At 37.5% G+C, this 17,178-nt stretch overlaps 1 protein-coding gene across 1 annotated transcript; it reads left to right on the forward strand.

The window, feature by feature from the left end:
• The first annotated feature begins 2,598 nt into the window (after window positions 1-2,598).
• Window positions 2,599-5,355, forward strand: LOC133906007 (uncharacterized). Its single transcript, XM_062347815.1, has 5 exons — window positions 2,599-2,788; window positions 2,882-3,465; window positions 3,557-3,724; window positions 3,794-5,184; window positions 5,259-5,355. Exons 1-5 carry the CDS (start codon window positions 2,599-2,601, stop codon window positions 5,353-5,355), a joined length of 2,430 nt encoding a protein of 809 aa, XP_062203799.1.
• The last annotated feature ends 11,823 nt before the right edge of the window (window positions 5,356-17,178 follow it).

Consider the following 17,178-nt stretch of genomic DNA (forward strand, 5'->3'; position numbering starts at 1 on the left):
AATGCTCAAGCTCTAAGACAAAAGAAGTAGCATTCAAGGCAAGCAAGAGCAAGAAAGTTGAAGAATCAAGTTCAAGTAAAGAAGAGAGCTCCGATGATGAACAAATCACTCCCTTTGTGAGGAAGTTCAAGAAATTCTTAAACAAGGGTGGCTATAGCAAGTACAAGAAAGATAAGTCCAAGAGAAGACAATCCAAGAGACCTTGCTGTGAGTGTGGTGAAGTTGTCCATTTTATAGCCAAGTGTCCCAACAAGAAGAAGAACAAGGACAAGGAAGAGAGGAGGAATAAGCCTTACAAGAAGGACAAGTGCAAGACCCACAAGAAGATCTATTCGGGCCAAACTCATATCAGCGAGGAGTGGGACTCCAACGATTCTGTCTCCAACTCCAATGATGAAGGGGTTTCTACCATCACCATCCACTCCTCTTCTCCAAAAAAAGTCACTTTTTAGTGAACATGAGCGACGACGATGACACTGAAGGTGATATGCCCCAGAGGCAATCATAAAGATGATTATATCACACGTCTATGTTAATGTACTTTTGAATAATATATTATAACAAGAATGACTACTTTTTATATTGATTGGCAAGTATGTGATTTGTTTATGAAACTCTTTGTTTATATCATGATGTTATTCTTAGTCGATCCCTGATCGCATATTATTGTGATGATACATAAGACCAGCACATGTATTGATTGATGATCATATTTCATGGATCATAGGTATAGAGATATTAAGTCAATAATGTGAACATTTATGTTATAGAACATGATGTTGGATAACATACCTTGAGATACTGCTGGAATTGTTATTTATGATGTGCCATCAGTTGTTATCTCAAATGGTGTACCTGCAGGATCCTAAGACCTGAGATCGTCATTGATTCTTAGAATGTAGTGGCATACTTTGAGGCTGCCAAACGTTATTTCATAACTGGGTAGTCATAAAGGTAATTTTTGGGCTTGTCATGAAACATGTCATGGGGTGTGGGCGATGAAGATGGAATTTTCCCCTCCTTGATAACGGGAGAGATATCTCTGAGCCCCTTGAGGTTGTTGGATCGAGAAGTGCATGGCCATGCCAATTTGATTAACGAGTTAGTTATGATGAATCCATTACTTGATCGATTGAATGCTCGAGCTATCACAAGGGTGGTACGTATCTCGCCTTGAGCGTGACTGTATCATGAGGCGAAGGGATCGGTGTATGTGTATATCAAGATTCAGCCGATATGATCTTTTGTGTATACTCGGGAGTCAACATGTCCTGCTAGGGACCGCTATTGATTTCGGTTTGGAAAGGGTTTCCGAGTCATAGCCGTTTGTACATGAATCTAACAGGTCACACACTTAATGGGTTGGAACAAAACATGCAAATTGGATTCGTATATGGGTTTTGATTGGATCGTGATCCATGAGAAGTTAGAGTCCTAAAGGGCTTCTAACGTGAGAGCCCATTGGCAAGCTCTATATGAGGAGAAACGTGGGTAGGGCGTGCGAAGGTTGAGCCACTCCAAAACCCTAGCCGCAGCCTTCTATACGATCTCCCAAACCCCTAGCCATACGTGCAGTGCTAGCACATCAGCGCTTGACGTTTCTACCCAATACGTGTGGATGTCGTAGAGGCGTTGCTGCTATTGCTGTGCTAATTTTCTCGACAAGTTGATCATGACGTGTTCGAGACTGGTCGCCAGCCGTGACGAACTGGTCGATATACCTACTCGTCTGATCATAGGAGCACATTGTGACCACTCGGATCTGGTCGGACATCATGACATGACCACTCAGAGCTGGTTGAGGAACTAGTCGAGGAGCACGACCACTTACTCGGAGTTGGTCGGGGAGAGTGACCACCTACGCAGGGTTGGTTGCGGATCTGATCGAGAAACTACTAGAGGAGTTTGACGCGCACGACATTGGATTGGTCTACTCCAACTCTTCTTCTGCTGCACTGCACGTCGAGTGGTAATGATCTATGATCTCCTACTAACATGGTTTCCTAGGTGAATGCGATAGAAAAAATTTATTTTAGGCTAGCGTAGCCTGCCCGTTACCCCAACAAACACACCCACTTGCCTTATGGAAAAGGGACGGAAGGTACAATCACAACCAAAGCTTCTAGATATTGATAGCAATAGAGATAGTGATTGTGAAAGCTTGTTTAAAGGTATAAATAAAAATATCATAAGTAAAATGGAAGAACTAATAGAAACAATAGAAAGTCAAGAGGAGAGTCTTGAGAAGCAAGCGAACTTGCTTATTTTTGAAAAGGACAATTTAGGTTCTTGCCATCGTGTCAATTACAGTTTCGACATTTGCCGCTGCTTGCGTAATATTCTGGTGCTTGCCATCGCCTCCGAAACCTGTTTGGATTTTGACACCGCCGTCTCATTTCGTCACAGCTCGTTACTACTTTGCTGAGGTGGCATGTATGGTCAACTGCCAACCAAGCTTTTATACCTAGATTTCCCCTTTGTGTCTGTGTAACCCTTTGCCATCCCCTTCTGAGATTTCATCTAACATGGGTAGAATGCGGTAGATTGTGAATGTAGTAATGCTCAGTGCTTACTTGTAGCTTGGATCCTGGCCATGCGATGCGGATAGCATTTTGTGTTCCTACCTTTCTAAGCAAACCAGATGATGAGCCACCAATGTGGAGGAAGGGGAAGACCCTGAATCTGGTGGTCGACAGCAGGAGCATGCATTTGGTCAGTCTATTTGACTATTTAGGCAATGAGGTCAAGTGGGGATCAAAACAGATGGTTCCCATGCTTTTTAAGGCTAGTGAAACCTCTAGGTTTGAGCCATTGCTGACTGAGGATGACCTACAGAAAGCGTTCAGTCTTTGTAAGGATTCATAATCCTTGTACATTTCAGTCAAAATAGAGGATTTCCATGGCCCTTTGACTTTTATTCCTAGCCCAGAGAAACCGAGCAATTGCAAAAGAACCAAAAAGGGTACTCCAGATGTAGGTTCATATGGTATTCCTTGCACCCCACCGGCCAGAGATGCAGCTCCACCAGATGCACAAACTAAGACTACAACAGCTGAAGGTGCTAAAGGTGAGGCCAAAGCAGATGCTGAGGAGGTAGAGGAATCTGATGCTGACTCCATTGAAGTACATAGTGATAGGAGCTGTCACACTAGTGGTGAGTCATCAGATAGTGGCTATGAACCAGATAGTGCTTATGAACCAGATGAGGGGGATGATGAAATAGGTGAAGACAAGTCTGACTACACTGATTATGCTTTCAACTATGAAAATCCATGTGTTGATAAAGGTACTATATTTTCAGATGCTGCAACATTCACGAAAGTGCTGAGACACCATTCTCTCATTAATGACTACCAGTATCAAACTGAGAAGTCTTCCTTGGATAGGGTGAGAGTGCACTGTAAAGCAAAGGAGTGTAAGTGGAGGATTCATGCATCTAAGACAAGCGACAAGAGATATTTCAAGGTAATGTGGAATTTTCTTGTGTTGCAGGTGGAATTTTGTTATACTTCCATTTGGTTCTGAACTTATCGTATAAATCTTTCTTGTGTTGCAGGTGAAAATCAATGATGTTGGCCATACCTGTTCATCTGTCAACAAATGTGATGACAAGATGGCCACTTCACCATGGGTTGCTGATAGAGTAATTGACTGGTTGAAGACTAACCCCCACCTTGGTCCCAAGGAACTGCAGACAAAGATTGAAGAGCACTTTCACATTGAGGTAAAGTATAGTAGGGTGTTTGCTGGCAAAGAGATGGCACTTGACAGAATTTTTTAAAATTATGCACAGAGCTATCCAATGCTGTATGCATTTAAGGAGGAGATTCAAAGGAAGATGCCAGGCAGTATTGTAGATATAGATACAGAGGTTGTGGATGGAAAGGTTTGTTTTAGGAGGATTTTTGTTGCACTGAAGCTATGCATTGATGGCTTCCTTCAAGGTTGTAGGTCTTATTTGGCTATAGATTCAACTCATTTGATAGGAAGGCAAAGGGGACAGCTTGCTGCAGCTTGTGCAATTGATGGGTACAACTTCATATACCTTGTTGCTTATGGAGTCTTTGAGCCTGAATCTATTGATAATTGGGAGTGGTTCATCAATAACCTGAAGAAGGCAGTTGGTGAGCCCAATGGCCTAGTAGTAAGCACTGATGCAAGGAAGGGAATAACTAAAGGTGTGAATAATGTGTATCCACATGTAGAGCACATAGAATGTTTCAGGCATTTGTTCAAGAATTTTAGGAAGAAGTTCAAGGGAGGTGACTATGAGAGGCACATGTGGCCACTTGGACTGAGTTATACTGAAGAAGCCTACCACAAGCATTGGCCTTTCATTGCTAGACATGCCAATGCAGTTAAGTTTCTGGCTGAGAATCATAGTCTTTTGTGGTCTCGAAGCAAATTTTCAACTTACTCCAAGGTTGATTATGTCAATAACAACCTCTCAAAATCTTTTAATACCTGGATCAAGAAGTACAAGATGCTCAACATAGTTGATTTGATGGATAAGATCAGAGAGCTCATCATGAAGAAGTTTGATCACAGGAGGGGTCTTTGTGAGAAATTTGACACTGAGAAAATCGTCATACCAAGTGTCCTCAAGAAGTTGACTGCATTGACTAGAGCTATTGCCACTTACTCAGGTGTTAGGAGTTCAAGTATTCTTGGGGAGGTCAGGTATAGAGACTCTCAGGGTAATCCAGATAGAGATGTGGTTAACTTGCATGACAAGACCTGCACCTGTGGCAAATGGCAGCTGATTGGAATCCCATGTCTTCATGCAATAGCTTTCATAGTGACAATCAGACAGTATAAGATGGAGGACTATGTTCATGAGTTCTACTCAATTGAGAGGTTCAGAAAAGCTTATGAAGGAATACTATACCCTATGACTGATAAGAGCGAGTGGCCTGCAATAGACCCTGGCTTTGTCTTGAGGCCATTATTAGTGAGAAGACAACCAGGGAGGCCAAGGGCTGACAGGATTAAGGGTTCAGATGAGCCAAGTTCAAAGAGGAAGCATAAATGCAGCAGGTGTGACCAGTTAGGACATCACTACCCCAAGTGCACTCGTGGGCTTGCATCTGATCAATCAAGCAAGAGTTCAAGCAATGATCCAACTGCTACTCCAGGACTTCCTGCACCAAAAAAATCCAAGAAAGATTCTTCTACTCAGTCTAGGTATGCTTCTATGCTCACATTCTAGACATCAGTGCCCCAGATGCTAAGTGTATTTTTATTTTTACAATTGACAGTACTGCAGCATCAAACAAGGGCAAGCGCAGGAAGGAAGGAACCAAGAAGGGCAAGACACAGGTGAAGGTCTTGGAAAAGGAAGCTGCATCCATTTGAAGACTATGTATGCTTGTAATATTTTGCAGTTGCATGGACAAATGCATGCTTGTAGTATAGTATTCTTGATGTTGGTATGCATTTCAATGCCTCAAATTCCCATTATCTGAGATGATCCATAACATTTCCATTGATTTTAAAGAGTACATGCTTCCATTACCTAGACATGGCAGATACAATGCAGCAACGAAGTAAGATACAACATATCAATTTTACATTGTCTACACTACTCTTCATCTCTTGAACATTTCTTTTCACTTCTTGCACACTGTTGTGGATGTCTTCGCCATCAGTAGCTGCCAGTGACATTCTCTTGCATAGATTTGCCATTTCTTGCATCTGAATGGTCAGGTTCTCAAGCTTGTTCTTCACTTCCCTCATCTCCCTGCCAGCATCTCCGAGCACCAGAGTCTCCAAATATGCATTGAACTGATCCTCCCATAGAAAAAAAGCACAACCCCCTGACTGCACTAGAACATAAGGATGACTAACAAAAGAAAAAAACTAGTAAAAGGAAGAAAAAAAAGGAAATACAAGAAAAACCAAAAAAAAGAAAAGAAAAAAGAAACTCACCTTCTAGTTTGCACACCTCAAAAACCAACGCCCAAGATTATTATCCGTTCCAGCCTTCACTCTCACTATGTTCAATCCACAATCACACCTAAAGCTATTTTTTGTTGCCTGTTGTGAGCTCCCAGAGCTCCAAGAGCTCATCCCTCCCTCCCTTGACATCCTCTCTCTTGAAGAAATGGAGATCCAATCCTTCTTATATAGAACCAAAATGTTTTTGGCACCAAAATTTCCCTCCAAGTACCAAGTTTCCCTTCAACCGTGCCCACAATCAGCCAGTGGCATATACTGAATAAGCACAAAGGGCATCCCATGTCATTTGGCACGGTCAAACAGCTTGACTAGATGGCGTCTGGGTTCCGTTTCGGCGTGGTGTCAGAATCCAAACAGGTTTCGAAGACGATGGCAAGCACTAGAATATTACGCAAGCAGTGGCAAATATTGAAACCGTAATTGACGCGATGGCAAGAACCTAAATTGTCCTTTTGAAAAGAAAGAAACCTTGAACTCGAGAAACTCCTTACTAAAGAGAAGGAGAAGGTTGAGGATTTAACCAAGCAATTAAGCTTGGCCAATGAATCTAGTGCTAATCTAAAGGGCGCCAGACATATTTCAAGAGAATTTCAAATGTTTGGATGAAACTCATAAAGCTCTTGAAGTGGAATTTGGTGTCCTATAGAGTAGCACCTCCTCTAATGATGCAACTTAGCTTTCTAATATATCCACTAGTCAAGGTTGTTCATGTTTCTATAATGTTAATATAAATGATTGTGCTACTAATATTAAATCCTTGCAAGAATTACAAAAGAAAAATTAGAGGCTAAATGGCTTGATAAAATATGGATGCATCAAGACTTGTGAATCCAAGGATGTCCTCTACAAGACTGTTAGTGGTCAAGGAATTAAGAATAAGCAAGGGCTTGGATATGATAAGAGCCAAGGCAAGGAGAATGAACGTGTTGTGATAAATGGCAAGGTGTGCCTCAAGTTCATCAAAGGAGACAATCAAGTTGGTCTCACCACACAAACCAAGAAGCCCAAAGGCCATGCACCTCAATCTACATTCTATACCTCTTATGTGCTTAAGAGAAACCACCTTGGTAAAGTGGTTGCTCTATATATTGGTGTCCGCACAAAAGATCGTGTTGTGAAAAAAAATGTGTGGGTACCAAAGGTTCTCTTGACTAACATAAAAGGACCTAAAAAACTTTGGATATCTAAAATAAAAGCTTAATTTGTTTTGTAGACATATTCCTCTGGTGGAACAAGTTGAGTGCTTGATAGTGGATGCACAAATCATATGATCAGAGAGAAAAGTATGTTCTCATTATTTGAATAAAATGGAGGATCACATAAAAATATTGTGTTTTGTAATGATGGGAAAAGAGAGGTTATGGGTCTCGATAAAATTGCTATCTCAAATGGTCGTTCGATTTCCAATGTACTTCTTGTTAAGTCCTTAAGCTACAATTTGTTATATGTGTCACAACTCTATGAAATAGGCTATAATTATCTTTTTACTAACGAGCGTGTGACCATTTCTAGAAAGGAGGACTCATTAATAGCTTTCACGGGTCGTTTGAAGGGCAAGCTCTATCTTGTTGATTTTTCAACGGATAAAGTGAAGTTTGAGACTTGTTTCATTACTAAGTCTAGCATGGACTGGTTATGACATCTTTTTTCCTTCGTATAGAAAGGTTTCTAGCGAGACAACATATCAATAAAGCTCATTTTGATCTATTTTCTATATTTTTTTCAATTTTGTAGCTACTTTTTTATTTTTTTCTATTTTCAGAGTACCGCTAAGCCTGCCATGCCACCGTGCCTGGGCTGATCCAACACGACACGGTGGTTGATAGGCCATGTCTTGGCCAAGGGCACGACACGAGGGCAGGCACGATACGACTCGTTAACCTTATCGAGCCCATCTTAGTAATCATAGATGAGTTTAAATAACCATCGTCTTTGACTCTTAGTACATACAGACAGTTATATGAAAAATCTATCTACGAGTATGTGTATTGCAGACGGTTCTAAAACCATTTGTAACAAACTCGATATCATAGATATTTTTGTAGAGACGAAACCAATAACCTTATATGATCGGGTTTAAAATCTGTCTGTAAATACCCATTCTGAGGTAGTGACAACCCCATCCTGCCAACGCCTGATAGCAGTGAATATAGATATTGCAGATCTGCGGTGGAAATACCACATTATCCTTAGTTAAATAGATCGAAACAAACCCTAATAAAACTATGATGGAAACCCTATGTTACTCACCTTAGTGCAGGGAAGGGGATTCGGCGCCCCGATCTCGCTCATTCGATGTGAAAAAAAACCCTATCTAACCATCGTAGAATGGGCTCAGGGATGACAACAAGGAGAGCGAGGAAGATGAACTCCTTGTCGCTTTATATTTAGTGAGCGAGGGGAGATGAGCTATTGTGTGTATGGGAAGCCAAAGAACTTTGGGATATGAGCGGGCTATATGTATGGGAAGCCAAAGAGCAAAGAGAGACGCGCAGTCAAATTTAAAACAGTATCCGATCTTCGAGTTTTCAAAACATGTGTATGTGTCTATCATACAGATATAAACGAATCTTAAAAAAAATCATATGTGACAATATCACATACGGTTTTTAAGAAAATCTATTTACATCTATATGATAGAAACAAATAGATATGTAAAAGCCATTTGTGAATTTTGGCACACCTAGACGGCTGTCATGTTACAAATACGTCTGTCTTAGCAACCGTCTAAACGTATTTTATCAGTGAGGGGTCCTAAGAAACTATCTATGATAGTCCATCTGCATTCATTGATTCTATGAAAGTGGTAGTTCATTTCAATTAGAAGCACCACCTATGCACATATTTAGAGAAATAATGCTACGGTACTAATTTGTAATCTATTTATAAAACTGAAAAACACAAAGCCATTTCCAAATTTCTCACTCAACATTTTTATTTGCATCAAAGAAACTTTTCTCCATTCTCAAATAGATGTCATTTAATAATACATGCATTAAACAAAAAAACTGGATACTTATTGAAATCCAAATCCGTGGAGCTAAATCTTTTCAATTATAAGTATTTTGGTTCAATTTACCATTGCGGTGCTGCACAAAATATGGTTGTGTTAGTGGAGTTTTTATGAATATTATAGTACCTATGTCATGTTTTCTCTAAAATAATATGCTTACAACTAAATGATATACCACAAAAAAAAGTTGTTTTCAAAAGCTACTGCAATGCCAAGCTATCATAATCTTGAAATGATGTAATAGCAACAGTCGCTTTGACAAAATTTCTCTTTTCCTAAATGCAAAGTTGGACCATATGCAATTGCGCATGGCAAGCATGAGTTGAGTGTGACGATAGGTGACGGGTGATAATTGTTACGAGTAACGGGTCCTATACCTGTCACCTCGAACACGCCACTGATGACTCGTCATAAGTGACGGGTTATGTCCTGTCACCAATGAGATCATAAGTGACGGGTCTTATGACCCGTCACTTATGACTTGTCTCTTATGAACAATTTTTGTGTTTTCTGGACATCAAAAAATTATTTTTTTTACCCGAGCCATCCCACGTAGGGGCCATCATCATTCGTCATATGTCACTTCTATTTTAACACTGTTCTTATGCTCTATGTTTCGTGGGGATCGAACCAGTGACATACTTTCGCGTGCATAGCCACCTTACCACCTCACCCTCGGGTGCATTCTGAAGGAAGCCAGATATTTTATTATTTTAACCTTTTTTTTACCGAGGGTCATCATGATGGGTTATAACTGTGACCTGTCACTTATGACAGTCATAAGTGACAGGTCACAATTATGACCCATCACTAATGACTATTTTTGCTGAATTGTTGATTACTGAATTGTTTCAATGATTTATTGATTTACATATAAAATTTTTTTTCATCCAAATTTCTACATATATTTTATGAATTTCAGAATATCTCATGCTAACGATTGCAATTTGATAGGTGACCCGGAGTGCCTCCGGTAAAACAGGCAAAACTTTTGCATACAGATTCTGATTTTGATGTCTTTTTTACTCTACGGACATCTACAGAAAAAGTTACATCCGTTTTTCCCTGACTTATCAGATTTGGTGAATTTTTCAAGGCCAAATTCGGTTTGGAAGATTAAGTTCTCGCCCCCTTGAAGTTGCTACATCGTTTTTAAAACGCGCGTTTGTGTCCATAGCTCTCACCCCTAACATCAAACTTGAGAAGAAATATACAACAGTTCATAATCTAGTGCTGTTGATGTGAGAAAAAAATAAGAGAAAAATAAAAGAGAAATAAAAAATATTTGTGATGAAAGGCTATGTAAATCCAACTAATCCGACTTTCTTTGTTCAGATGTTAGTAGTCTTGATTATTCCAGAGTTGGTGATGTTCTGTTATTGGATTAAAAGCAGGGAAGAATATTGAAAAATACTTAGAACAAAATGAGAAAATTTCTATTAATAATAGAGTTGAGTCATAAGTGACGAGTCATAACAGTATATGCCACTTATGACTTGTCATAAGTGACAAGTTGTAACATCACTCGTCACTTATGATTTACCTATGGAGACCTATCACTTATGACTGACCCAACAAGACTCGTCACTAATGTGTTATATATTAGTGACGGGTGTATTTACGACCTGTCACTTTTGTTATTAGTAACAGGTAACTTTATAATTTATTATAAGTGACGAGTCATAGTTCGATCCTGACCTGAGACTATATTAGTGACGTGTTGTAATATGACCCGTTACTAAATGTTCTTTAGCAAGTGACACATCAGGTATATAGTGTCTTATTTGTCTATTTTTTATATAGTGCAAAAATAATAATAAAAAGGTTGTTTTTAAAAGCTAATGCAATGCCAAGCTATCATAATCTTGAAATGATGTAATAGCAATAGTCGCTTTGGCAATTTTTTCTCTTTTCCTAAATGCAAAGTTGGCCCACACGTAATTGCGCGTGGCAAGCTTGAGTTCGTTAGTTACTTGTAACGTGCAACACGGTCCGCCACGTGAAATTTCTACGTTGCAACTCTTAACAAATTAAACAGAAAGGAGCGTGCGATCCACGCAGGGCTCACGTTACCGATCGAAACTAGGTAACCGAGCTGTGGTGGTAACCGAAAAAATATAGTAATCGCGATAACTGCTCAAATTTTAAATAAATTTTGGATAAAATTCGTTTGAAAAATTTAAATTTTGAGAAAAAATTCGTGAATTTAGCCTCTCGGTAACCGGTTGAATTGGATCGGTTGCTGAGCGATTTTCTCGATTTATTGAGCGGTTTTCCTAAATTTTTGTATTATGGGTAACCGTTCGATTTTGTCGGTAACCACTCGACTTTCTCGATTTATCGAGTGATTTTCTCAATTTTTATTAAAATTTAATAAAAAATTCAAAAATTATCTAAATCTTGTAAAATTAATAACTAATTCATCTGAGCTTCAAATCAAGTGAAACAAATTTTGTTGATTTCCTTGTAATACGATATACATGATAAAATTATTTATACTCATAAAAAAATTTAAAAGTTTCTGTGAGAAAATGTATTTGTTAAACTAAGTTAAATGCATAGTTTACTCTTTGCTAATCCAAAAATCATGAAACTAATTTTGTTAGTCTTCTTACTTGATGCTATATCTTTTAAAAATACATGAACTCATGAATTAGTTATTGTAACATGTAGAATTCTGTAAATATTTTGTGACTATATTAATTCATAACTGACCCATGACACCTCTAAAATTAGTGAAACTACTTTTATTAGTTTATTTATACTATTCTTTATGTAGGAAAAATAATAGTAGATATGAAAAAGTTAATTACAGTGTTGTTTCTTAATATATTCACTTTATGCTTGTGAACTTTGTAAAAATCATAGAAAAATTAATAAAACTCTAAATGAAGTAAAATCAATTTTAAAGATCATCTTAAGATACGTCATACGCAAAAAAAATATGTGTTTGCATGTTAAGCTTTTCTTTAATATGAGTTAATAACTGAGCCGTATGCTTCAACTTTTTTTATTTTTTTCAAACATCCTCCCTATGGAATATGATGCAAACGATATTATGTTTTAAAAAATTTCACAGAAGGTCTTAGAATCGTGTCTAATTTTTTAAGGATTTGTTTTTGAATTTTTTAATTTTTTTTAAATTTTTTAATTCAAATTCGGTTACCCTTCGATTTCTGAAACCGAGCCGGATCGAGATACCTGGTTATCGCGAATTTTTATCGGTTACCGACAAATTTTTGAGGCATGGATCCACATCGAGCAATGATGAACAGAATTACTCGATCGATCTGTGCATGGATGATGTCACAGCTAACGTTCCCTAATTTGCCCCATGGAAACGTTTTGGCTTTTGAAGAGCCACCTTTAGTTTGGTGAGCATGCATATATGGCACATGCGATCGACAAATCATCGCCTGTGCTGAAATCATATTGTCTTTTTTTTTTGGTAAATTGGCAGGAACGCTGCCTTTTAATTAATTAGAAGAAAAGAAGTATATATGGTTGTAGCTCGATCTGAACAGGATGAGAGCTTTACTTTTATCCTCCTTTCCTCCCATAAGCGCGCACTGCAGCTGCCAGCACTATCTGTTGCATATTGGCGGAGAAAAGAGTCGTCATCTCCATCACAACTAAAGAAGCAGATCAGGCTACAAGTTTATTGGCCCTCGTTAACTTGATCTCTTATCTGTACCTACGTAGCTCCTATGATTAGTCCAGGTCAAAGAAGAGACTCCATTATTAGGGAGTGTGTACCAGTGACGTACTGGCTGCACAGGTGTGAGGGTCTAATTATTTAAGAAGATATTTTCTTTTTTCCCCTATTCATTTTGGCAAAATTTAAAAAAATAGACAATTTATATACAGTATATTAAAAAATAGACAACATATTACTGTATTTATAAATTTAGTATGCATATTCAACACCTTATTTACCAAAAACGTGATTTTGACATCTGAGGTGCCGAATACGGTGCACAGTGTCGTATTCGGCACCTCATGTGCCGAATACAGCCTGTGCGCGTGCGCCGTGCTCGCAAGAACAGGAAGAGAAGCTAGAATCCACAAGAAAATTGAAGTTTTTTATTTAACTCATGATTTTATTTGGAGTATAAAAATAGTTCAAAAAATTCTAAACATTTTCATGAGTAAACTAGAGTTTACTAGAAATCCATTTTAATTGGTTTGATAAAAAAGCCTGAGTCAATATTTAATTAAAATTCTTCAAATAAGCTAACTTTTATAAATTCTAGAAAATTTTAATGCCTCAAATAAATTCTCAAAAATCTAGAAAAATCACTAATATTCTTCTCATATGATGTGCTAATTTATAAAAATATTTCTAACCCTAGGTTATTTGGTGAAAAAGTGAGTTCTTTTGTAATGTTCCATTTATATATATATTTATCATTTCATATGATATTTTCTTTTTAATTCAACTTGACTGAATTATATGGACTGTATGTCGTGTATGACAACGTAAAAGTATGATTGAATCATGCAATAAGTAGTAATTAACAATTTAATAACTTTCAGATTTTAAAAAATAGTTTAATGTATGTCAGCAATGTGAAGTACAGTTCCATAGGTTATCATTGCTTACATGCTTTCACCTAATCAGCATCATACCATGATACTTGTTTTATTTTTCCTGGGTTCTTTGTACAATACAAATCTTGTTGAAGAACGAACAGAAAAGGGCAGTTTCTCCTTGACGAAAAAGATAGAAATACCAATTCAAATATCTTCCTTTTATCAAGAAAACAAGAACAACTTTTGACTTTGCGTAGTTTATTCAACCTCTTTTTGGAGGATTTGTTGTTTATTCAACCTTTAAGCTAGGCTTCTTCTTGAGGTTTGCTAATTGCGCGGGAGTTAAGCATCTCACGGTACTAACGGTCATTGGAGCATGTTCTCACTGTGCCAGCCCGAGTTCGAGGCGTGGCATCCTCTTAATGACAACCGGGGGGTCAGCGTGTCATTTTTTTTTCACTAATATTCTTCTCATGTGATGCATGATAGGTTAACAACTACTACTAAGATGATAAATTTAAACACTTAAGAAGCATATAATTTTTGCAATTGCGAATATATATTTACATTCATCTTTTAAAAACAGTAGTAATACAACAAGTTTTAATATTTATCAATTAAATATGAAAAATGATATATCCAAAATTTAAACAACCATATAATGAGCAAGCGAATGGGGATGCCATCTCTCAAAGCAGGAAGAGAGAACCAAGGAAAAAATAGAGCACAAAGAACATCAAGAAGAGGCTTAATATTAATACAAGAGGTTGCCTGACATTTTCAGCTTGGCGCTAGCAACAGATTAAATGGAGCATGTTTGAATTAATCTAAGAACTAAGGTTTTGTGCATGTTATATTTATTTTATTCAAATTGAATTAAAAAGAGAATATAACATGAAATGATAAAAATGCATATAAATAGAGCATTACAAATGCTTGATATTAATCTAAGAATCAAGGTTTTGTGCATGTTAAATTTGTTTTATTCAAATTAAATTAAAAAGAGAATATCACATGAAATAATAAAAATACATACAAACGGAGCATTACAAAGGAACTCACTTTTTCACCAAACAACCTAGGGTTGAAAATATTTTTATAAATTAGTACATCACATGAGAATAATATTAGTGATTTTCTCTAGATTTTTCAGAGTTTATTTGAGGCATTAAAAATTGCTAGAATTTATAAATTTGGATTATTTGTAGAATTTTAATTAAATACTGGCTTAGGCTTTTTTATCAAATCAATTAAAATGGGTTGCTAGTGTGATCTATTTTGCTTGTGAAAATGTTTAGAATTTTTAAACTATTTTTTACTTCCAAATAAAATTGTGAGTTAAATAAAAAACTTTAATTTTCATGCGGATTCTAGCTTCTAGCTTCTCTTCCTGTTCCTCTCGTGAGCGCGGCGTACGGGCACAGACTGTATTTGCCAGGTGAGGTGTCGAATATAGCATTGTGCACCGTATTATAGTCTGTTTTTGGTATATGAGGTGCCAAATATGGTATATAGTGCTGTATTCGGCAACTTAGATGTCGAAATCATATTTTCGGTAAATAAGGTGCCGAATACACATATTAAATTTGTAAATACAGTAATATATTGTCTATTTTTTAATATACGGTGCATATGTTATCTATTTTTTAATTTTGGTCGTACTTTTTCTATTGATTGGGCGACAAAAGAGGATGTCTTGATCAAATAATTGGGGGCTTTCTGAGATTGCCATCACCAACGGTCGAGCTTTATAGCTTTGCATGAATGACAGCCTCAATTATGTGGATGCATCCATGGTTGCCGTGTGGTGATATATCTCTGTGCTGTTCCATGCATGTAACCAATTATGGTTTGGATGCTGATGCTTATTTTTTTCATGTCTTGCCACTTGGACTTATCTGCCAGTATATGGATGACCACTGTATAAAAAAGTTTTCAGTGACGAGTAATTACCGTTATTATTAACAGGTCTCATATCCATCACTGAATGTGTTATTAATGAGAGATCATTAGTGATAGGTTATGACTCTTTACTAATAACTGAATATTAGTGATATGTTGTAATCTTAATCTGTAACTAATTACTGATAAACGTTTTTCTCATTTTTTGACAAAAAAAGTTAAAAAAATATTTTTCATCCGAGGCATCCTAACGCAGGCCCATCTCATATACCCTATAAGTCACGCTATTTTTCATATTGTATTCAGTTCGTGTTCTGTGGGAATCGAACCGACAACCTCCCATTCGCACGTGTAGCCACTTACCACATCTTGTATGAGGTAGTTGTGATAGAAAGCGGATATTTTATTATTTTTTACCGAAAGTCATTAGTGATGGGTTATAACTGTGATCCGTTACTAATGAAAGAATAGTGACAGATTAGAACCGTGATGTGTCCAGACTGAACATCAGTGACGGGTCGTAATTTTGGAATTGTGCAGCGGTTGCTGTACATTGTGCAGCAGTAGAATATATAAAGCATGGCTCATCCGGCCATTTGATAATCGGCAAAAAGTTGCGGATGTGCAGTAGTTGATGGTAGTGTAGGATTATATGTCCTTAATTCGTACTAAATTAATCCAAAGTGTCGTTAGAAGATGTACTACTATCTATTGTGTTTGATAAAACGTTTGTCATCTCTCAAAAAAAATATATCAAGAGAAGCCTTAGTGCTGGCCTCTAGGTAAATACAGTAGTCTTAAATTATACCATCCACAGCATTTACACATTTCAAGTTTGACTATCAATATCAGCTAATCTATGTTTGGCCAATAAAATTGATATTACCGTATGTAACTTTGTTATTAGTGATAGTAACGTAGACATGATGAAAATTGCCTAGTAATCAAAACAGTAACTCTTGGACGAGGTGTGAGCCAGTGTCTCAACGTCAACTTTCTCCCTCCATTCACAAAATTAAGGTGACGTATTAGGTTCCTTGCAGTCAAATATGAGTATATTAATTTGCACGACACTAAACACGATTACGTCAATGCGCAAGCCATCACTAGCAAATATTAATTTGTGCACTACATGCACATATTAATATACTCATTGGTCACACAAGATTGTTAGCCAGATAGCTAGGATACGAAACTTTTTGTTTAATAATATTTTTTTATTAAAAAATTATAAAAATAATAGTTAAATTCAAAAAATTGTATGAATAGGTACCTGTCGGTATGCGGAGTACCGACAAGGGTCCTGTCGGTATTCCGAATGCTAACAGTCTATGTGGCACTGAGCCCAGGGCCCTGTCAGCCCGCGAAAAGCGGACAAAAGGCATGTGGCATTCCGCGTGCCGACAGGATCCCGGATAGACACCGATAGGGGTGTCGTGGGAGCAGAGAGCCGATATGCCTGTTGGCAAACGGAATGTCGATATGCCTGTCGGCAAACGGAATGCCGATAGGCCTGTCGGCATTCTGTTTACTGACATGCCTCTTTTTATTGATTTTTATTAATAATTAGGGTTGACGATAGTTATATGAATACTGATAAAAAATATTAACGGAACAATAATAGTCAGGGAGCACAATTATCATATAATCAGGCACGGATGTTACATTCGCTGAAAATATGACATGGGGTTTATTGTCGGTGCACGAATGGACCCTAACCATAAAAGAGATGACGATAACAAACGTTGGCATGTACAGTACGCGTAAAGACT

This window comes from Phragmites australis, chromosome 23, assembly GCF_958298935.1.
Source record: "Phragmites australis chromosome 23, lpPhrAust1.1, whole genome shotgun sequence".
Taxonomy (NCBI): Eukaryota; Viridiplantae; Streptophyta; class Magnoliopsida; order Poales; family Poaceae; genus Phragmites; species Phragmites australis.

Excerpts from the sequence above, each read along its gene's own strand:
- LOC133906007 (XM_062347815.1), top strand. The coding sequence starts at position 2,599 with ATGCGGATAGCATTTTGTGTTCCTACCTTTCTAAGCAAACCAGATGAT. Across the intron at positions 3,466-3,556 it reads GCGACAAGAGATATTTCAAG|GTGAAAATCAATGATGTTGG; the intron begins GTAATGTGGAAT and ends CTTGTGTTGCAG. Across the intron at positions 3,725-3,793 it reads AAGAGCACTTTCACATTGAG|AGCTATCCAATGCTGTATGC; the intron begins GTAAAGTATAGT and ends AATTATGCACAG.